The following is a 22,568-nucleotide window of genomic DNA, read 5'->3' as shown; positions in this document are numbered from 1 at the left end:
CGTCACGTACATTCATGTTTCGTACGGGGCCTCGCATTGCTCAGCTGCCTCAGCCTTGCCTCCATCTCCATGGAAAAATAGAGCTGTGCTCAGGCACAGCAGCAGGCGCGTCAAGTGTTGGAAAGGTGAGATAACACAGCAATACTGCCACAACAAAACATAACGTCTGCAAGTCCAGTGAAGAGTCCCGCTCCCGCAGGCAATGCATACCACAAATACTATTCCTTAATCCACTATCCACAGTAGCAACATGCTAAATAAAAACTCACAGAAACAATGACAATTACAACCTAACACGCCCGTCCATGTGTTATTCAAACCTATCATAAACTATTTCAGTACATGCTCTGCCACAGGAAATGCAGAGTTTCAGACACCATTTGCAAATCTAGAGACAAGTTACCTAGGAGTACCTCTCCAATCAGTCAGCTAAAAGGTGTGGGGGGCTCAGGGCTGCCTACACGTCTTAACATACACAATCAAAGGTTGGGTTCTCAAGCTGGCGGCGATAATTAACATAGTATGCCTGTACAAGGCAAGGCATGCATATTAAGTACAGGATAATTAACAGCGGGTACTACGGCTACGGGGTTCCAGGAATCCTCAAGCCTCGACCTCCTTCGCTTGAGGCTGCTGCTGTTTCTTCCCAGCGTCTTCATTTGTGTCTTCATCCTCATCTGCCTCTGACATCTTGGTTAGCTCATCTTGGATCATAACTTTGATGGCTTCTTTCTTTGGAGTCAGATCCATTTGGTAGTGGTTGTCTACACGATGAAGTTTGTTAGTGCATCTAACATCACCGAATCAAATTACAGCAAAAAAAAAAGCAAGAAAGAAACTTTGGGGATCTTACCGAGCTTCTTAAGAATGTCACTGAAAGTTGCCTGCAAAATCAGGTTCCAAAGCGATGTCAGGTCTTTGCAAGAAACTTTGATTACAACAACAAAACCTTTTAAACAGAAATGGAAAAATTTGAGGGGAAATCAGGGCTACTCCAGCAGTTGAATCGCTGAAATAAAAGGGGAATGCAGTAGAGCTGTAATTGAGAAAGTATTTCTGTGGACTTCTCTGGAACACCAAATGTAAGTTAAGAGATAACATACTCTAGTCAGACAAAAAGAGTCTCTTATGATAGAACATAAGTAATTTTGTCCTCAATTGCCCATGTATTTGTAGCCAAAGACAAATATTGAATGTTAACATACTTCACGGAAAAAAGGAACATCAACATACTGGTGTCCAGAATGGATGTGCCAAAGGAATTTCATGTACGAAAGTATTCTTGACAGCAACTAGGGTGCCATTGCTCTATCAACATTGTCTATGTTTTTTAATAAATGGTAAACTTTGAAAATTAATTGCAAATAATCAATAGTTGTAACATTTTATGTCCTCTACATTAAAAGTTATTCACCGTGTTGAAGTCAACTTTTTTGAGGATTGCAGTAATGGTCTTCCTCAGTTCGTCCTTGCTGGGAAGATCCGCTTCGGCTGATTCACCTTTACCTTTTGTCACCTTTTTACCTAGATGAAATACAACATCAAAAGGTGAAATATATTTTCTGTGATCATGTCACAAGCAGAACAACAATCATATGTAGTGCAATGCAATAATCACATGATAGTCTATAAAAATGGCAAATAATAAAATCATACTAGTGCTTATTCATTCGCCAGCAAAGAAAAATAAGACAAAAGGACAATTCGACCAGGACATGAACAGAAATGATGATCCAGTGGTGCAATATGAACTGAGGTGGAAATTCCCCAACATCAATAAAAAGGAGCAATTTGGGATGCTTATGACGGTCACAAACTTACCTGCTGACTTTTTTTCTTTGATATCCTTTTCACCCTTTGCTGTAGGTTTCCTCTTCCTAGAAAAGACCTTTGCACTGTTATCAGGGCTTTCTTTATCCTCAGAAATCTTGGATGATGCTTTTTTTACTGGACTTTTGCTAATTGTCTTTGGATGACCTGTTTTATAGCCACTCCCTCTGTCAGTCTTCTTTTTGCTTGAAGATTCTTGTACTTTTGGGAACTTTTTCCCTGCCTTCTCTTTCCCAGAGTCATAGTCGTCTTCGTGTTCTTCTGCATCTTCATCTCTGTTTTCCTCACTGTCAGACTTCATGGAATCATCATCATCAGTATCGTACTTAAGTGCTTTCTTCCGCCTTTTACCTGAAGTGGAATCATTGCCAAATTTCTGCAGAAATAACAAGCGATGAGAATGGTAGTAATACAATGATGAAGGCAGGATGACTGCGTGACCATGTCTGTGTTAACATAACAAATCATTTGTATGTACATGCATAGACTTGCTTAGGATTAAATAGCCACCAAGCAAAGCTACATATTATCTTAAGTCGTATTCAAAGCTTTTGATTATAGACTTGTAGTACCCGCACTTTATACGATAATTTTGGCACTATACCTTCATCGACCTACTAGGTGTGTCGTCAGGAGTCTTACTAGCGCTTTCACCTCCTCTCTTGCGTTTCCTAGAATTTGATCCCTGGCCGGTGGAAAAGGATAAAGCATATATAGAATGATCATGTAAGTTGTAGATTCCGATTAAATCTGATTTCAACCATAAAACATCAGCGACAGTACCTAGCTGATACAAAAACAGAAGCACATTGTAGGAATTCCTGTTCTCACCTGTTCATCAGACAGCCCAGAATCAGCTGCAGAGTGAGGTTCAGCAATGAAGTCCAACAGCTTTGACACAATATCTTCCTATATGAGTTATCTCAAACTATATTAGAATCAAGTACTGAATTATCTGAAATGTAATTCCAAGAACAGGGCTTGAAAATAAAACCTTTCTAAGGTTTGTTTTTGGAACTGGAATAGCAAGCATCCAACAGAGGTCCAACAGTATGTCTTTTACACATTTGTCAAGCTTATCCTTTGCCTTGGCCCTCTGCTTTTCCTACAAACAAGAAACTCTCCAAATTAATCAAGTAGAATCAGCAAAGCCATTTTATAATTTTGAGAAAAGAAGCTTACATCACTCTCATGCCAAACAAATCCAGAGAACTGGAGTATATGTCCTTTAAAGTCGACGCTCTAAACATAAAGAGAACAGTTAGAATTCAGCATTTATATCATTCATGAATAGTGACACATTTTGGACTTGTTGTAAAGTAAGCAAACTGCAAACGGAATAATACAGCGGCATACTTCACTCTGAGAATCCAAGCCAACAACAAGTTATCTTTTAAATTGCTAGGGCTGAAAGTTTATAAAACCATCGTACAAAATGGAAGTCAAGTAATCAGTGAAGCTAGCCTCTCGATGTAAAACCTTAATTTTGCTACTTATATATACAATCCTGCCATACAGCAGCTACGACCATACAAAAAACTCGGCCGGGTGGGGAAAGACCGCCCCACCGGTATTATCTAAGAGAAGACTCGGCTTCCCCGACCGAGAAAATCCCCGAACCCTGGCCCCGCCCTGACACTGGGAGACGTAACCCCTGGGGACTACCTGCCTGGGCCATGTAAGGGTCCTCAGGCCGACCTGGGGCCGGCTCACAACTAGTGCTTTGGCACACAGGGCCAGCGAGGGGATTTTTTTAACCTCAGCCTGAAATTCGCTCTCACGGGGAGTCGAACCCAGGACCCGAGGAGTGCCGCTGGGTTCCTCTAACCATCTCAGGTAGAGGCCCTTTGGCTACGACCATACACGCTGAGTAAAAATTCACTTTAGCAAGCATTTGGAACTTGAAAATTCTAATCAGTTAGGGTGCTGCATTATTTTATTTTATTCTTGGGTGGGTTGTGGGGGGGGGGTAGAGTTTTTGTTTTGTTTACTTCTTTGGTCCCAGAGGGTTAACACAAGTACAGAACCCACATGACATACATTCATACTTAACCGTGCTTCTTTTTCTTCAAGAAAACTCTTAAATGTGCTTCTATGTGCAACTTATTAGGAAATTCACTGTGGCAGTTTCCATGCATATTTACAGCTGCCCTTGGTACAACTAAGTTCTTGGGTAATACATAATCGGTAAATTTTGCATCAGGCAGATCTAAAGGAGTCTTCTCCTGTGTCAAAGATTTTACCTTGCCCTTCCTCCCAAAAAGAAGATTGTGAAGAAATTTAAGATCACCAGGTTTCTTCCTCGATATTCTGTGTGCCACTGTTCATAAGTTAAAAAAAAAGGCAAATCAGTGAAAGAGAACATCAGAAAACTACATAAATTTCAGACTTAAGCATTAAGTGGAACCCTAAAAAATAGAGAACAAATGTTTGTGTTAATCAAAGAGACATTGGGAACAAAAGAACTAATGCATAAAGAGAGATAACAAGTGAAACCGAAGTAGTAAATTAGCGTGTTATCAACATATTTAGCCCTTGGATACGCCAATGATAATTCAGCAATGCTGGAAGATAAACTATTCATAACAGCAATAGGAACAACAAAAAAGAGAGTACATAACGTGGAAAATGAATGCACCATCGCCAATCAGTCAATGAAAAGAAAGAAAACAATATTGCTTAATACTCCCTCAGTTCCAAATTACTTGTCACTTTAACTTTGTCATAAGTCAAACTTGTCTAACTTTGACCGAGTTATAGAAAAAAAGTAGCAATATATACAAAATCAAATTAGTTTCATTAAATATACCATGAAATATAGATTGATAGTGCATTTATGTGGTATTGTGGATATTTATACATTTTATTGTAAGCTTGGTCAAAATTAAAGACGTTTGACTTAGGACAAAGCTAGAGTGACAAATAATTTGGAACTGATGGAGTACATATCATTTTCATCTACACGAAACAATAATAAATTCCACTTAGCAAGATGAAATATTCAAAATTGTTGCTTCCTATTTAAACTTCAGCAGTAAAGATCATAAAATACAAATGAAATATAGTGCTTATCTAAGGTAATGAAGAAACAAAACTAAACTTGCTATGTGCACACCTAAGCTAATAGGATCCCATGATTTTTTGCCTTGTCTTACTACTGGTGGACACACCTTTAGAGCAGATACCAGAGACAGAGTTCACAAAGGATATCCAACACACATAGGCACATGCCACCTATATCGGGGCTTCAATAATGGTTCTGTGCTGATTTGAATATGGGGCACCAAACAGCTTAGTGGTAGAGCATTTTTATGGTTGAACAGTAGGTTTCAAATCCCCACCCTCCTAAAACTGAAGATGCACAGTAACATGGTTCCCCAGGATAATCTCTCTTTTTTAGGATTCTGCATACCTTACTATAGTGGTTCTGCTTTGATCTAACTTGTTCTTCTTTTTTGCCTTACAGCTCAATTTAAAACACTACAACCTACTCTGTTCATATGACTCAACTAACATATCAAAAGGTTCTTTTCTCCAGTTAGACCACAAGGATCTGTTTTTTTTTCTTTTTCCATAGTACATAATCATTTATCAAAACAGAAAATGAAGCAAAACACAGGGAACACGATTAGAGTTCCGCTCTTACGTACAGACAACCAAGTTTCAAAACATGCTCTATCAATAATTCAAGAATCAGTAAAACATAACACATCATGTGTAACTTGAAAGAATCTCTCTGCCATAGTAAAGAACAGCGGAGATGACCTACTATGAGCCTAACAGATAGAAAGAAGCAAACAGTGCAGAGAATGGCAAGAATCACATACCATTTGGTATATCCTTCAGAGGAGTCCCACGTCCCTGCGATAAAAAAGCAACAATTATTACACGCTGAAATGAAAAAAAGGGACACAATGAATGCAAGCAACAAACCTTCTCAACCACGAAGTTCCTGTTTGGTTCCTTCTCAATCACCTCAACCAACCTCTCCACTGTTTTCCTCTCGCGTTGAGGGCGATCAGTCCCATATGGGCTCGGGGTCTCCAGCAAACTTTTAGCTTCCCTGGATTTGGACCCATCCTGTTTCTTCTCCTTTCCCTGGCTTCTATCCCTGGCACTCCTTACTTTCTTGTTCTTCGGAGTCTCCTCCTTGTTCTCTTCCAAGTTGTCAGCTTCATCTTTCTTATCAGCAGAGCCCTTTTCTTCTGCTTTCTCTTCCTGTTGCTTCTCATCAGCACCATCTTTCTCTTCTTTTGCATCTAACTGTTCGGTTCCTTCCAGTTGCTTATGCTCTTCCGTTTCTTTTCCATTGTTTTCCTCTAGCTCTGCAGAACTATCTTTCTCTTCTTTTGCATCTAACTGTTTGGTTCCTTCCGGTTGCTTATGCTCGTCCGTTTCTTTTCCTTTGTTTTCCTCTTGCTCTGCCGAACCATCTTTCTCTTGCTCCTTTGATTCATCCAGCTTATCCACGTTTGTGTTATCAACTTTATCTTCCTTCTCTTCTTTATCTTTGACCTCCGCATTTCCTTCCTCGGCCTCAGTCATCTTGACATCTTCGCCTTCTTTCTTGGCATCAGTATCTTCCTTTGCATCTGCATCCATTTTGACATCCTCAGAATCCACCTGCTTTGCCACAGCTGCATCACCATCACCTTCCATTGCATCTGCATCCATTTTGACATCCTCGGAATCCACATCCTTTGCTGCAGCTGCATCACCTTCCTTTGCACTCTCAGCCTCTGCCATCTTGACATCTGCATCTGACGGGCCCTCGGTGCCATTTTCTGAGCCTTTATTATGTTCTTCAGCATCCTTATTCACTACTGCAGGCTCCATGCTCTTGACAGCTTCTTCCTTATTGGTGCTATCCTTGTTATTATCCGGAGCAGCGACATCATCAGCTGCTGTGCCATTTGCGACGGCCTTCTCCTCCATTGCAGGCGCTGGGTCGGCCTCAGGCAACCAAGGCGACCCTTAATGCTCTAACTGCAGATAAACGGTAACCCTAGTAAGGAATCACGAGGTACATGATCCGAAAGGGAATTCAAAACCGAGAAAAGGTAATTCACTGTATACTACGGCCCTACGTTAGTACTGTTAGTCTGTTACCAAGATCTGAACTTTGTCGCACAGTTCTTTCGAGTAGAAAGCAAGAAGGTAAATGGAACAATAAAAGCACATCCTCATGGTCCTGGCTCCAAGGATAGAAAGGATGCTAAAAGGCCAACAGCAAGGCAGCTCCCGTGGAGCGGACGGCAATGCGAGATGAAATCAAATTGCCGGCACCGACGAAAGGGTCGACACACACAGGTAACCCAATCCGTTGCAGCAACCCCCAATTTCAGTGAAACTAGTAGGCAGTTGCACGCAGAACCACACGAACCGAGGAGTAGCAGGTACGTGCCCGAAGCAGGGCTCCAACCCCCCCCCCCCCCTTCCGCATCCATACCCTAGCGATTCGGAGACCGAAATCGCCCAATCCGGGCGCCACCAAACAAACCCCAGCTTCGCCGCGAAAACAGAGACGCCCCCGAGCTCAGAGAGCCGCGCTCCGCAGCCACACTCCACCCCCAGCACAGAAGCGACGCCGCTGACCCCCTCGTCCCAAAACCCTAGAAACCCCACCCTCAGCCTCCCTCGGCCGCTCCCTCGCGCCGGCCCCACCCAGCCCGACCAGCAGCACCGCCCCCGGCCCGGAGCGGCGGGGAGCGAGCAATCTCGAGCGAGAGCGAGACGGCGGAGGAGTTTACCTGCGGAGCTGGCGGCGCGAGAAGCGACGGCAGCTGGGTGCCTGAGGGGGGAGAGTGGAGTCGCGTCGCCCGCCTCCTCGCCTTCCCCCGCTTCCTCCTTGCCCTCGCGAGAGAGAGCGAGACAGAGACGGGGAGAATTTTCGCGTGATTTTTTTCCGCAGGGATTTTAAGATTTTTTTTTAATTGCTGGGCGTCTATCAGGAGCAGGGGTTGCGTTGCGTCGTCGCCGGGATCGGACCGGACCCCAGCCCGGAGAGTCCAATCCGCTTGATTCGCCCGCGCGCGCTGGAGGGAGCGGGCCCCGCTGGCGCGCGAGGGGCTGTCACGTGGGGTCGGGCGCGCGGGGACGCTGGGTGTGGGCCCCGCGCGTCCTCTGCCGTTCGTGGGCGCTTTGGGCGTGCCTCCTGGCTGGTACGCCGTCCGTGGTGCCCTGTGTGGGCCGTGGTCGGGGGCCCACGAGCGTCCCTTTCCGAATCGAAATCCAGTACTTCGCTGCCGTTGAAACAAGAAGGGCGCGCGCGCAGCACAGATCAAGAGCCCAAGCCGATCGGCCAGGATCCATTAGGATTATTTAAAATAATTAAAAGAAGAAACATTATATAGTGAAAAAAGTTGTATGAAAATTAAAATTCAATTATTTGGATGTGAATATTTGTTGGGATTTGTACGTTACATTGGAATGGTTCAAGGCTTTTGGTAATTTTTTAAATATGTATTAAAGTTTATGATTAGTAGTATTTGTGTGAGTGTAGTTGTGAACAGTATGTGGGTCATTGTAAATAGTACCGTGCGATTCGTGTTATGAATTATGAAAACCAATTATTAGAAGGAAATAGATTTATTTATGTTAGATTAAACTGGTTCATAATTTTAATAACTCTTATAAATATATTTTTAGTTTACGGTTGTGAGGTGTGGGAAAAAATTAAAATGGTGTTGCATATGACTTTTTGTATATCAATTATTAGTATAAGAAAAGAGAAAAACAAAAAAAAAATGAAGAAGGGTAATGTAGAAAGAGAAGGAAGCATTGAATTAAATTTAAAATTACGTGGGTCCCACCTGAATAGTATGTGGAGTCCCATGTGGGTCCCACCTAAATAGTACGTGGGACCCGCATGAACAGTATGCGGGTCCCACGTGGGACCCGCGTGAACAGTGCACAGGGCCCACGTGGGGCCAGAACTCACGGGAGACCAGCAATTCTTGGCCCGATAGTATAGTACTCAATTGGACTAGCCTTGATTCTCCTCGTCTGGTGCTTTGATTCGACGTACATACATTTTAGTTAAGTACGCGCCGGCTGCTGGCTGCTGTTATTAAGTGTCCAGAATCGCTTAAATCAATTGGTAACTTAGAGCAATCTCCAAGAATCTTTCTAAATTTAACACTCTAAATCATTACTTGATGAGTCATGTACATAAAAATCGCTTTCTATACATCTTCACTCTCCAACTGTTTTTCTATATCTTATTTACGAGAACCATTTTCGCTATCTATCTTTGACTAGCGAGAAATCCGGAATAGATGATGGTTATATTTGGATAATGTCGGTGTCTTGACCCGATGGTCCGGCACTAACTAGTGATGATGCTGCGTGTTCTTAGTCCCAGATGGTTGATGCAAAAGGCAACACAGTAACGCACGGATTTATACCACCAAAAGTTACTTAAACCACTTCTATTCTATGTAATCTCAAACTGATAGTCTCCTGCCCATCCAACTGCTGATCTTTGCAATGAGAAACAAATTGGGGAATCAAAGTGTTGATAGCTTTACGGATCTATTTCTATTAATCCATAATTATATTTTACGCGCTATATGCTTCCAACTCCTAGAAAAAAACAAATTAAGGAATTAAACTTCTATTTCATCTACTCTGGTGATCCTAATGGTCATCCAATTAGCCATCATGTACACACATTGTTACATGCCAATATGGTAAAGTAATGAAACTGGTGAATTAAAGTTTGATACACTGTTTATACTTGTATTTTCTTAATCGTTCATTCGTCCTCCGCAATTAATATGCCCGCTTGCTTTTAACTCTTTCCTATAATGGAGTTCCTCTAATGATTTGTATGTTAACCTGATGCGCTTTCTCAAGTCGAATAGCATGCCGACACTATATCAGCAGCAAGTCAATTGTTCAATTTGTCAGGGAACACTGCAAAGTGATAAGCAATATTTCGAATTTCACAATCCCGATTCCCAAAATCCCAGGTGGCCAGGACGCCAGGTCACCCCGGCCCGAATCCGACGTGGCAGGGGATTCCCTGATCCTGGGACGGATGGTGCACTTGAGTTAGTTGACCGACTTCTGCATTTTTTTTGTTTTAAACTTCCTTCAGATTCGTAGCTGATCTTCTTGGGGGCTGCTTTTTTGTCAGCAAGAAACGACCTTTTTCTTTATGAAGACAATATTTGCAAATTAGCATGGAGGAAGCAAACCTTTTTCAGGAAATGTGAAAACTGAAAAGGGGTAGGGAGGGAGAGAGAAACTTCTGGGAATCAGTCTTTAGTAGCTCAGGGATGAAAGAAGATCTGAAGATGCAACTAAAATTAAGACCGACACGTAAAGTAGCATTTACAAACTTTTTACCGTAAAGTGCATGCTGCATGCCAAAGGCCATGCTCGCAGGTTTCTTTTCATTTTTTAAGTGACTAAAACCAGGTTTTCGCCAAGACTACGGCAAAGTTCCAACACGGGAATTACATATGCACAGAGATACGATATACCACACGGTAGTATGCCGGTTTGATAAACCATGTTACTATATACTACACTGATTTCTCAGAATCTATGCAAATGACATAATTGCTAGTCAATTCTAGCACTCTGTTGCCCTATAAAATCATGTGGCTCTCAATAAATTGCTTAATTGAGTCTAGTACACTAGCGTGGAACGGCAGCATCCTTCAACATTTGGTTGTTTGTAAATGCTTGACTATAAGCAAGCACCCTTGTCCACCCCAAGCACTGAGGGCACTGAGTTGCTGCAACATGCAGCCTAGGTCCTAGGCACCACTTGCCACTTAAAACCGTGTGAAGGACAAAAACAAATTAACAGCATATTCAGCACAATTTTGAAAAAAAGCAGTATTTTATACTGTCGTGCTATTTGCCACAAGAGTTTCAAAATAAAACCACACTTATATTCGGAAGTTCTTCATTCTCGATATAATGATATGTAGCACTAATGTGTGCCCGAGAAAAAAAAAGTATATCGAAATGGTATTTCCTCGAAAAATCAATTCTTGGTAAAAGAATACACTGTGTATTTCAGAAACTTGCCTAAGGTTTAAACGACTTACGAAACTGAGTTGATTAAGTGGGCTACTGATGTGCATACTGTAAAGCTAAGAGAGTATGAATGATGTAAACAGGGCCGAGCCAGTTCATTGTTTTTTTCCCTTTATGAAAGATATAGTTATTCCACCACAAGTGTGTCTACTACAGTTTCTGAAAATCAAATCAAGTTTCTTAACATTCAAACTGAGACATCAGATAAAGCAAGCTAGTCCAACGTCGTCTCACGGAACAGACGAGGAGATCCCGCCGCAACATTTACAGCGCGACGCTGACGCTCTCTCCGCCGTCGGCGCCGGCGTCCGTCCAGATGCCGACCTCGGCGTGCCCGGCCTCGGTGGCGCACGCCCTGAACATGGCGGTGGTGTTGTGCGCCATGCACACCTCCCCGCCGCGCGACACGGCCACCAGCCCCACGGTGCCCCGGGGCGCCCCCGCCACGACGCGCGCCGCGGCAGGCCGCGGTGCTCCATCAGCGCCGCGACGTCGCGCGCCACCGTGTGCCGGATGATCTCCTCGCCCTTCCCCGTGGCCGACACCGCGCACAGGGCGTTGGCGTACGTGCCGGCCCCCACCACGGGCGTGTTCCCGATCCGGCCGGCCATCTTGTTCACCAGACCGCCCGTGGACGTGGCCGTCGCGAGGTTGCCCGCGGCGTCGACGGCCACGCACCCCACCGTGCCCGTCTGGCTGTTGTCGTCCGCCGGGGCCGGGACCGGGGTTTCCTTTGGTGCTTGCTGACCTTTCAGTGGCTGGGTGTAGTCAATCTGAGAAGCCGGAAAATAGGAGAGGAAGGGTCAGCTATGCATTACTTGGATCCTTGAAATGTGAATAATTCGACATTTTTTTATTTAAACAATGCTTAATCTCAAATCAAGCGATACTGTTGCTCAGATAAATCTCTTATACATCTGTCCAAGCAAACTTTTTTTTTTACTAGAGGAGCTCGCTACTGCTCCCGGCCTCATTGGAGGCTTAATAAGCGGTGCAGCGCCACGGGTTCGAGCCCGGGCGGGTGCGCTCCCCACCGGGAGGCCGCACCAACCGAGCTACGCTCGGTCTGCCTGTCCAAGCAAACATGATTCTGTATCTGCTGAACATTCAAACTTAAAAGTTGCACAAATGGTTGAATCTGTATGCACTTGTACGTCCCTGCAAAGTGCAAACACACATGCATGGGCCCTAGATTTGTCAGAGTCACGAACAAGATAAGATGTGAATCAGCCTCAACAGGCTAAGAGGATACCGAGGTGGCGAGGTGCCGAGTGCGACACGCCTAAACTGAACAAGGGGACAGAGAAGTTTTGATGGTACCTGCACCCTGTTGGCCTCTTTGGCCTGTCTCAGTCGCTCGATGTTGTGCTCCGTGATGAAGTGGCTTGGATCCTTGGTCTCCACTCCCTGACGAATGACAGGTGACCACCAACCAATCAAACGGGAAGCGTGTAATGTGTAGAGCAGATTCTGAAGATATTCAGCTGGACAGATAAATATTCATGTAGGATAAAGAAAAAAACTACTCAGAATTTTGATTGAGAAACATCAAGTTAACAAGAATGGTCAGGTCGCACTATATATTGGTGCTGTTCATCAATCTGAAAGGAAAGTTTAACCTTTTTCTATTTTGTTTCGTTTCCTTCCATGAATTCTGAACGCAGTGCACGGAGGGAACTGAACCTGATGGTGGCTGTCACTTGTCACTTGTCAGGCAGCCAAAAACTACAGGAGATATCATGCGGCTACTAGCTAGGATCTACTGACTGCTTCTAGGAAGGAGAAGTTGGAGACGAATCGAACACGTACGATTGATGAGCACGAACGCACGACGTCACGATTGACGAGCACGCAGCCACGCACGCACGCACGGCGTACCTGGTCCCTGGCGAAGGCCTCGGCGCCGTCGAAGGCGAGGTAGATGTGCGGCGTCCTCTCCATGACGAGCCTGGCGAGCGAGACGGCGTTGGCGACGGTGGAGAGGCCCGAGACGGCGCCGCAGCGCATGGTGCCCTCCATGACGCACGCCTCCATCTCGACGGTGCCGGCGGCGGTGAGCACGGAGCCCCTGCCGGCGTTGAAGTGCGGGCAGTCCTCCAGCTCCCGCACCTGCACGCCACGTCGCCACCCACCGTCAGGTGATCGGTCGGGGTCGGGGGTCGGGCCGGACATGAACGCGCGCGCTCGCGCGGCACGGCCGGGGGACAGGCTGGAGAGCGAGAGCGAGGGGTGGGGGAAGGGGACGAAGGGCGTACGACGAGCTCGACGACGTCGAGCGCGGTCCGCCCGTCGCGGAGCGCGGCGGCGCCGAGGTCGAGGCAGCGGCGGAGCGTGGCGAGGCGGGGCTCCCTGAGCTCGGGCGGCAGCGTGCGCGGAACGTCCCCGGCGCCGCCGTGCAGCGCCAGCGCCCACCCCATGCCGCACCTGCTGCAGACCTGCTGGCTCTCGTTTCACCCTGTCACGGAGGAGCACCCTGCGTCGGGCACGGTCACGGACTATTTCCCAGCGCGTGAACCTGCCCGCGCCCACCCGCGCTGATTGCGCTCCGCTTCGGCCCGTCGGCCGCCGGCTTCCCCGAACGGCAACAACCGAGTAACTGACCCGGCCGGCAGAGCACGGCACGGCATGGCAGTGGGCAGTGGCACAGGTGCGCAGAAACGCGAAAGCAGACAAGCGAATCAGCATCTCGGTCCGTGAGGAGAGCAGGTGAGGTCAGGCTCGGCGATGGCGGCCGTTCGTTGGCTGGCGCAGACCACGCAGACTCTGGTTTGGTTTAACAACTCCAAACAACCTCTCATGATCTTATCCCAAATTTAGAGGATTATAATTCAAAAATATACCTCTATTTTAAGGAGGCCTCTAAATTCTCTCCTCCACTCTCTATTCCTAGATATCTCTAGAGAGTCTTTATTGTAAGTTAGAATTGAAAACAGTGCTGGAGTTAGAGCAAATTTAAAAACTCCTGAAGGAGAGGCAACCCTCATTTAGCATTTGGAGGGTGTATTGCTGGAGTTGCTCTTATAAAGTGCTTTTGCTATTTGAAAAGGCCAACAAACAACCAAACGAACCGTCTATGGCTAAGTCTAAAGAAAAAATAGCCTTTTATCCGCAAAATTCTCATAGCCATCCTTTCTCTACTTTCATCGACTGTGAAGCGTACTTTTCGCCAAAATTATTTGCCTGCCATTGTTTCTTTTTCCCAAATCCTCCTCCTTTCCTCACAAGCGAGAAATTTGTTTTTTTTTGCCATCGCAAATGTTAGGTTTCGCAAAATTACCATCATCAAGATTGGCTTCATAAATTCGCCACTTAAAATGTTGACAGCTAGATTTCCTTACCATTATGACTCTTTAATTATTTTTTCTTTTCTTTTCTTTTCTAGTTCTAGGGTACTGAGTTGGCGATTCTGCCCTTGGCTATATGGTCGCATTAGCTGGTTCAATTAGGCGCCGTCAATTGAAGGATTTGTCTATCCACAACTTGAGTGTTTTGATTGGCCCAAACACACGATACAGAGCAACAATAAAAATCGAGTGCTCCTGTTGGATCTGACACAAAATTTCAATAACCTCAGACGGTAGAAATTAAAAAATATATACTAACACAAAACTGCACTCCAATACTAATTGTACTATAAACCAAACTTCATCTAAAAATCAAAATATATGGTCAAATATGTGCATTTGTTATTTGATACTCCAAACATATGTCAAATTTATGAAAATATTAAATCTGTCAATCAAAATTGAGTAAAATCGAACATTATTAGATTAAAGATATGACAAGTTTAAGAAACCAAACAAGCTGCAACTAAATAGCAAGTAATGACAGAGATCATATTTCCAAGTTCATAATAACATATTCTGGCATCCATTATGCTAAGGATCTAGGATGAGAATGGAAACTATTTGTGCGAAAAAGGAATTAAGAATATTAACATCCTGATAATTGATATTGGTTCACAGAATAGCAACATAATATACAGAGATCATATTTCCAAATTCATAATAAACATATATTGACATTCAGAGCATCCTAGATCCGAAAATTGAAACCATTATTATTGGTAATAGTATTCATCTCTAGCAAATTCTGGTAACACTTTTGTACTTTCCAATATCTAATTGAATAGGATGAGACAAATCTTCTTGATATAACCTAAATGGGTAAAACTGCTGTCCATCTTGATCAAAAGGAAGGAACAAATCTTCTTAACATAGCCTAATAAATCAATCGGATCATGGCCAACCCGAAGAACTCTTCCATGCAGAAACTCAGCAACCCATGGAGGCAACGAAAAATAACAGATATACTATAAGGTATAAGATAAATTCTATTGTTAGTCAAAGTATTTAGGTTTTGGGTTGGTACTGAAACCCATCAGATGCCCCAAAAAAAAGATCATCATAGAAATAAATAGGATATTTCCAAATAATTTTTATGGTTAGTCAAATATCAAATTTTATGTTTTTGCTACGGCAACCATACTGATGAAAAGGAAAGTGGATAGCATAGGCAAATTAAAATATTAGTAGCTAATTACTATGGCCAGTCAAAATACAAATTCTTTAGGTTTTACTATACGAGGAAAATGGAGATCATAAACAAATTAAAAGTTAACAATTGATTTCTATTCTCAGTCCAAATAAAAGGTTTTTGGGGGTCTTACTAAAACCCAACAGATGCAAAATGTCAATATTCAGATGGATTCTATGTGCAATTGATGCCACTACCATATACATGAACACTAATATACAAATTACAACTACCATTGTTGATATAGAAATACAAAATATGTAACTAATGTTGCAATTGCAAATGCTAGTATTAAATTGATTACTGTATAGACACAATGAACTGACAGTGATAATATCAATGTAAGTTGAGGTAAGGGGCTATACACATAGCCAAAAATGAAGAATCTAGTAGTATTTTATTTATAACAGCTTAGACTGAACTGATAGTGCCATGATTAGTGCAAATCAAGCAAGAGTTAATGTTCAAAAATGAAAATAATAATAATGAATAATGCCCCATAGATGCAGATGCAAATTACTCAGACTTTTGATGGGGGTTTCATTACTCAAACAAAACAGTTGTGAATATATGGGGAATTCTCTAGTGACACAAAAAATTGTTCATTTGCCTCCCCTATAAAAAAATTCGAGGGTCTGTTTTGTTAGGTTGTGGCTGTAGAAAAAAATATATTGTGAGATATGAGTTGTGAAAAAGCTGAAAGCCGTTTGGTTGAATTAGCTGTCAGTCCATGAAATTGGTACTCCCTCCGTTCTTAAATATATGACACCATTGACTTTTTTTCTTTATTTGACTATTCGTCTTTTCTATAAATATTTATGCAAATAGCCAAATCTTCAAGTTAGATTCAAGAGACTCTTGATAATAGACGTAAAGATACTCATTTTATTTCATTTAACTAACTAATTAATTAAATATTGTTGGTCAAAGTTAAAGAAAAAAAATCAACGGTTTCATATAAAAAAGAACCGAGGGAGTATGAAATGTCTATAGTGCCTCTAAATTCCCGTGAGAGTTTATATACGAAAAATGATCGTAAAAAAACATTGAAATTGTAAACCGGCCCGAAACAGGGGAGGTCGGCCGCGCCGGCCCACCACACGGCTCGAAGCGATGCTTCCGGCGCTGCGGCCTGGCCGCCGGCTCCCGGTCTCGTCCCTCCGCCGCCTCCTCTCCGCCGCCGCCGGCGAGGGCGGTACCCCCGTCGATGCCGAGGTAGCGGCCGCGGCCGCCACCGCGGCGAAGGCCCGTGCGGAGGCGGCGGCGCGGGCTCGGATGGAGGCGTACAAGCAAGTCCAAAACTTCGACTGGAGCAGCGGCGCCGACTGGAAGACGGCCGCCAACATCCTCTTCACCGTGCCCCCCAAGCGCAAGGAGTTCGGGTGAGCGGCCATCTCCCTATCATAGGGTTTATGGGGTTTATTGTGGGTAGCAATTGCATTTTGCGGCGACATGAGATGGAATGGGCATAGCATTGGGGCAACGAGATGAGATGGAGTCTCATTTCGCCTGAAATGTTTCTGTTTGCCTTGCTTTTGACTTGATATCCTGACAGCTTATCACAAGTTCAGCAAATTAGCCAGAAACGGGACAAATGCCTGTATAAGTTTATTAGGCATCTTTTTATTTCGAATGTGCCAAATAGCCCTGTAAAGCACTGCAACTGAATAACCCCAAATGAAAATTAAGCCCAGATCTATGAGGAACCCATTCCTAAATAATAACCAGGCACCTAGTGCTTGCATCCAAGTTGCATGCTTCTTTGATGCAAGATCACCGGAATCTTGCTATGAAGCAACCACATAGATGCTGATGTGATGTACAGTTTCAGGCTTGGTATATAGATAGAACACAAAATTGAGCTCACTGCCAGTTACTTCTTTTTCCTGTTTTTTATCGTTCAGCAGATTGGGTCTTGAACACAAAAGTTTCTGTGCATTGCAGCTTTAGGTAGTCCTCAAAGTCAAGTATCTATACATAATGGTTTGTATACTATCTGCACTCTGCACTTGTCTAGAGACCAGCGAACCCTTGCCTTCATCCTCAGCTAACAAGGTAGTTCAACATATTCAGTAGTTCCCACATTCCAAAGATTTATTGCTGTCATATAGTGTGCAGAACTCAATCTCTCATTCCCCCTCCTTAATTGCGTAGAGAAATGGAAATAGTGTTGGAAGAAGGACATAATGTAATCAAATATCAGTCCAAGACCTTGTCTACCTGCTAGTGAATCACACTACCCCTTCTTTAAACAGGTGACCATTCACAAATGCTTTCAGTTCTCGAGATGCACTTAATGAGAAGGAGTTAATTCAGAACCTTATATTTAGCATATGTAGGAGGCAAGCCTCCAAAATCCATTCTCATTTTTCCATATGGTATTTAAATTTGTCACTTGCTCATTTCCAAAGGAGCCTGGATCTAACAGTGTCCGATTTTTGTTGATCTCCTATTTGGTTCTTGGAAGGATATGTATCTTACCTGTTTACCATCATACTTGTATCAAACATGTCTAAAGGCTAAAGCTAAACATAAGAATACCACTGCAAACTGTGGACCACTCGATCTGAAGAATTTGCTTGGGTTGCAGGTTTTGGAGATGGCTTCCATTAGAAACAAATTCCAGTGATATGCTTCACTTATCTATCTTTCCTTCTCCATTTCAGGCTTGATTTCCACCTTGTGCAGCTCTTCTTTGTCTGCATGCCCTCACTAGGTTTGTTTCATGAGAAAAGTCCATTTTCTATTAGATGCATGATTTGCATGTTGGAATGCCAACTTTGGTTCTTTTTGGGAGTCTTATCTTATGCTTTTGTTTTGTTGTGCAGCTGTCTATTTAGTGGCACAATATGCACGGAGGGAGATCAAAAGGATGGAGGCGGTAATATATTGTGACCTGTTATGAACAGTTATAAATGGAATAAAGTAACTGAATTGGAACAAATATGATCTTTAACAACCAAGTGCAGAATTATGAATTACTTGTATCATAGGCTGTAGCTTATCATAGCATTGTGTTGCACCTTGTTTGCTTAACTGATGCATTTAACTGCAATTGTAGAGTCGAGACTGAAAGAGCTTATCTGTTTGACATAAGAACATATTCAGTTGAGTTTAGCCTAGGTCATTCACCTTGAAAAGCATACTTGAGTTGATTATCTATGTGGTGTCAATTTGGGCAAAGCTGCCATGAACCATTCAGCTTGTTAGGACAATTTTAAATGGTTAGATGATGCATATTAGACTTTATGATTTTAGAATGCTGAAAATTATGGTGATCAGGTGATCAGCTGCGCTTGACAATGGTGCCACTTAAAAGACTAGCAAGCATGTGCCATCAGGTTACCAGAAGCACTTTTATTGCAGTTGCATCTGTTATTGAACATTTACACTGGAGAACTTGCAACTAGATACTCTATTCTGTACTTCTATTTGTTTGCTCTGTAATTTTATAAATGCAGATCAGCCTTGTTACTTTGCAATTTTTTCCTTCTACTACCAATTACTGTGCAGTTTTCATCTGGAATTGCTCATCTCTCAAGAATGTCACATTTCCTGTTTCTTTACTCATTAATGGTCTTAAAATTGTTGATACATTGAACTCTTAAGGTTTGATATTTGCTCAGCTTCAAGTAATTTTGTATTACAGTCACAATGAATTGCTATTTAATGATGGTATTACAATGGTTGATAAATCGAAGTTTCAAGGTTACATGTTTGCAAACGCTATATGTTGGTATACTTTCCTCTATGTTTATAACCAAGTTATTCTATTATTTCATTATAAAAAATTATTCTACTAATTATCAAAGATATGGGTTTATCGACCAAATGGCCAAGTCTCAAAATTGTAACACAGAAGTTTCTTGTACAAAAAAGAAGGCACACGCATCATACATAATTTGACTAAAATATCATGCTTTATATTTCAGGAAGCAGAAGAGAAAAGGAAAAAAGATGAGGAACTTGAGAAACAAAAACAGTTTGAGGAGGAATCTAATAAGGAGGATTCTGACTTAAAGCTTTCAAAGTTATTAGACAGGCTAGATACACTGGAGGGGGTTGTAAAGGAAATTGTGGATGACAAAAGGAAAGTTCCTTCTGCTGATTTACACACCAAAGAGGAGGTTCCAAAAAAAGATGAAGCATCTCCGAGCAAGGCTTCCGATTTGAAAAGCAGCGCAAGTGATACTCAGCCAGCGACAGTCATGAGTAAGGACACCAGTCGTGCTTCCAATGCTCCAGCAAATACCGCACAGCCAAACAGTAAGGGGAATCAAGATAAGGCATCTCCTACTGAGTCCAAGAGCTGACAATTCATGTTTTTTCTTGGGTTTCTTTTATATGAGGTTTGTAGCAAGGAGTTTTCACAACCTCATGTACGGCGGGCCTTCAGAGAGTTACAGTGGGCTAACTTTTTGTAGCTTGTAGCACCTTTGATGATTGAGGCCTGTTGGTCTTAGCCGTGACAGATCTTTCTGCTTACTCTTTTGTACTAACTAGGACGAAGCAAATGTATTTTTTTTAATAAAAGAAGCAAATGTACTTGTTTGCAACTCGTGACATGAAAATTCATTGAAATTGTCTGCTAACCACAAACGGTTGAAAACAAAACCATCTGTTTTATATGGAGAAATCGTAGGCCATTTTCTAAACGAAAATCCTGTAGGAAATGTTTTTTCTTTTAAACTGATGGTTCGTGGACAATGATCTGTCGGTAGGCTTGATGGCCATTTTTTACAGGCTCGTCACAGAATGTATCCTTTAAATCACGCCAGCAAGACCCTTACTGCCTCCGTCCCTACCATCTTGTGTTTCATTTTGCCCTGGCGTTGTAGAGAGGAAGAGGGGTGGTCATTAGAAAGTAGAATGTTTCTACTGTGGATGTATAACAGTATAAGAGTACTTATCTTTGGTTGGGTAAAGCACAAATAATACTAGTAACTTTTAGGAAGGACATATTGGGAAGGATACTGGAGTTTACTGCATAACGTGGTTTATAGGGAGGATATACTCCTACTCCTTCGGTATTATGAAGGAAGTTATTTTAAGTTTGTCTTAAATCAAATATTTTAAATTTTAACTATAAATAAAATTTTTTAGGTTGAGTTTGAAAATTGATAGCGATGTAAGTAGATTCATCTTGAAATGTAGGTTTGTAAAAGTATATTTTGACTATATTGTATAAATTTTTAATAGTAAAAAATAGTGATCAAATTTTTTTTTTGGAGATTGTGTTTATGTCTGAAGGGAGTATATGACAACCTTCCAACAGGGGCGGGCCCATGGTGTATCAAGGGTATTCAAATGAATACCCATTACTTCTGACAAAACCTTATATATATAGTGTATCATATACATATGATGCAAAAAAATACATATATTACATAACATAACAGGCTTTAAACTTCTAGTTTCTCATTGGTGCTGAAAAATCATAGCAGCCCACGTCCCACCCTTCCCCACCCGACGGTCCACAGGTCCATTAGCGGTAAGGTAGCTAGTGAGTCAGTCTAACAGGCAGGCCAAGCACCTGTGCGTCCCCTCGGTCCCTCGATTGCCAATCCCAAGATCGCAAAAACCTAGCTCCTCGAATCATTGATGCCGACAGTGAGGGCGTGATGAAGCCAGACGGACAGACAAAAGCAGGAGCTCATCGGCCGAGAAGACGGACAACGGTAGGGGCTCCACGGCCAGGCAGATAGATAACATTATGGGCTTGGCGGCCGGGCGGGCCACGAGATGCGAGTAGCGGCCAGACCAGTGGCTCAGCTAGGCAGGGGTGCAGAGCTCGACCGTGCATGGCGTGGCGCGCGGGGCTAGGGCAAGGCGTTGCCGCTTTGCCAGGATAGCAGCTGTCCGTGCCTTGTGGGGCATGGGCGAGCAAGCAGAAGTAGTTCTGAGCAAAATCAAGTTGAGCGCAAGATAAGCTGACTAGTGATAAATTTGATCTTTATTTTAAAATTTTTTATTGTAATTTATGAATTTGGGCTATCAAAAAAACTTTTTTACATCTTTTGAAAATTTAAATACTCACCTCTTAATTCCTGGGCCCGCCCCTGCCTTCGGAGAATTGAGCCCTGTTTGATTTCACCGTTATAGGATTTTTCTAGGGGAGAATCTTGTATGCATGAACTCCTAAATAAAGTCTATTTGCAAAATTTTTTCACGAATGTGTGTGTAACACCCCGGTGTTAATTTTATGCTGAATTTGCTAATTATGATCCTAATTTGGTCATTAGTGTTAATTAAGCATGCGTAGTATACTTCGGTTTAGCTGAGTTCGATCCAGTTTTTCTCCCTGATCCGAGCCTCAAATCAAGTTTCGCCTAAAATCAAAGTTGTAGACCTTCTCTTCCTCTACAACTTCTATTTTGGCCAAATTCCAAGTTCCCATATGAAATTTTGAGTTATGGATGGTCAAAATTGGATCAAAACTTTTCAAACGTGGGCACTATGCTACCCTGTTCTTTCCTGTGCCCGTACACGCGTGCCCATGCCGCGACCCCGCGTCATCGCCGGCGGCTCCACGCGTCGCGGCGCCGGTGATCCTCGCCCTCCGCGCTGCGCATCCTTATCCCGAGCACGAGCCTCATCCGTTTAACCCTCCCCTTCTCCCTTCTCCAGCTCGGGTCGAGCTCGTCGAACCGAGCTCATCGCCGGCGTCGATTCCGGCCGCCCCTCGCCATCCCGCCCCGATTTCCACGCGCCCTGAGCCGCTCCGCCTCGCCCCAAACCTCCTCCACCCCTCCACGAGCTCGGCCGAGCCCCCACCCCGGCCGCATCGGCCTGCGCCGCCGCGGCCGCCATTACCGCTCTGCCCAAGGTTTGCCCCGATATCGATCTCCTACCTGCGGCCTCCGTTTTCTTCGAGTGACCACTCAAATCGACTGTATGTGATCCAGGGAAGCTCAGGCTCCCCTTCGTTTCGTGTGTTCGGCGAGTTTCCATGCGTGTTCCCAGCCATGCCGCCGCGCTCGCCGCCGTCGCACGCCATGAGCTGCCCTTGCGCGGCCCTGGGCCGAGCCTCCACGCGCGTCGACACCGGCTGGCCGCGCTGGTGCTCACCCCGCTCCACAACGCCGCCGCTTGGCCCTGTGCTAGCCGGAGCCACAGCGCTGCCGCCGCACACCATGGCCGCCGCCGTC

The 22,568-nt window shown here is 43.7% G+C and overlaps 2 protein-coding genes and 1 pseudogene across 4 annotated transcripts; 1 reads left to right on the top strand and 2 right to left on the bottom strand.

The window, feature by feature from the left end:
- Window positions 1–178: 178 nt before the first annotated feature.
- LOC120692848 (myb-like protein X) lies at window positions 179–7,784 on the bottom strand. Its single transcript, XM_039976242.1, has 12 exons — window positions 7,581–7,784; window positions 5,764–6,816; window positions 5,658–5,691; window positions 4,074–4,150; window positions 3,013–3,072; window positions 2,825–2,935; window positions 2,662–2,739; window positions 2,435–2,515; window positions 1,822–2,206; window positions 1,415–1,524; window positions 854–884; window positions 179–764 (listed from the first exon to the last, which is right to left on the bottom strand). Exons 2-12 carry the CDS (start codon window positions 6,763–6,765, stop codon window positions 604–606), a joined length of 2,130 nt encoding a protein of 709 aa, XP_039832176.1. The 5' UTR covers window positions 6,766–6,816; window positions 7,581–7,784; the 3' UTR covers window positions 179–603.
- A 3,171-nt stretch (window positions 7,785–10,955) lies between these two features.
- On the bottom strand, window positions 10,956–13,581 carry LOC120692535 (annotated as a pseudogene).
- A 2,887-nt stretch (window positions 13,582–16,468) lies between these two features.
- On the top strand, window positions 16,469–19,995 carry LOC120691714. 3 transcript variants are annotated; one of them, XM_039974882.1, is made up of 5 exons: window positions 16,469–16,802; window positions 18,087–18,136; window positions 18,249–18,301; window positions 18,703–18,761; window positions 19,353–19,492. In XM_039974882.1, exons 1-4 carry the CDS (start codon window positions 16,534–16,536, stop codon window positions 18,718–18,720), a joined length of 390 nt encoding a protein of 129 aa, XP_039830816.1. In that variant the 5' UTR covers window positions 16,469–16,533; the 3' UTR covers window positions 18,721–18,761; window positions 19,353–19,492. The 3 variants fall into 3 exon arrangements, with proteins under 3 accessions (XP_039830816.1, XP_039830817.1, XP_039830815.1); XM_039974883.1 differs by lacking the exon at window positions 19,353–19,492 and having other exon boundaries at window positions 18,703–18,762; XM_039974881.1 differs by lacking the exon at window positions 18,703–18,761 and having other exon boundaries at window positions 16,476–16,802; window positions 19,353–19,995.
- Window positions 19,996–22,568: the final 2,573 nt, after the last annotated feature.

This window comes from Panicum virgatum, chromosome 9N, assembly GCF_016808335.1.
Source record: "Panicum virgatum strain AP13 chromosome 9N, P.virgatum_v5, whole genome shotgun sequence".
Lineage (NCBI taxonomy): Eukaryota > Viridiplantae > Streptophyta > Magnoliopsida > Poales > Poaceae > Panicum > Panicum virgatum.
Note: the sequence above shows the minus strand (reverse complement) of the source record. Positions and strands in the feature narration are given on the sequence as shown.

Coding starts and splice junctions, on each gene's coding strand:
- LOC120692848 (XM_039976242.1), bottom strand. CDS start 6,765: ATGGAGGAGAAGGCCGTCGCAAATGGCACAGCAGCTGATGATGTCGCT. Junction 2,516..2,661: donor CTGGGCTGTCTGATGAACAG/GTGAGAACAGGA, acceptor TCCACCGGCCAG/GGATCAAATTCTAGGAAACG. Junction 2,207..2,434: donor CACCTAGTAGGTCGATGAAG/GTATAGTGCCAA, acceptor TTATTTCTGCAG/AAATTTGGCAATGATTCCAC.
- LOC120691714 (XM_039974881.1), top strand. CDS start 16,534: ATGCTTCCGGCGCTGCGGCCTGGCCGCCGGCTCCCGGTCTCGTCCCTC. Junction 18,137..18,248: donor TGTCTGCATGCCCTCACTAG/GTTTGTTTCATG, acceptor TTTGTTGTGCAG/CTGTCTATTTAGTGGCACAA. Junction 18,302..19,352: donor AGATCAAAAGGATGGAGGCG/GTAATATATTGT, acceptor TTTATATTTCAG/GAAGCAGAAGAGAAAAGGAA.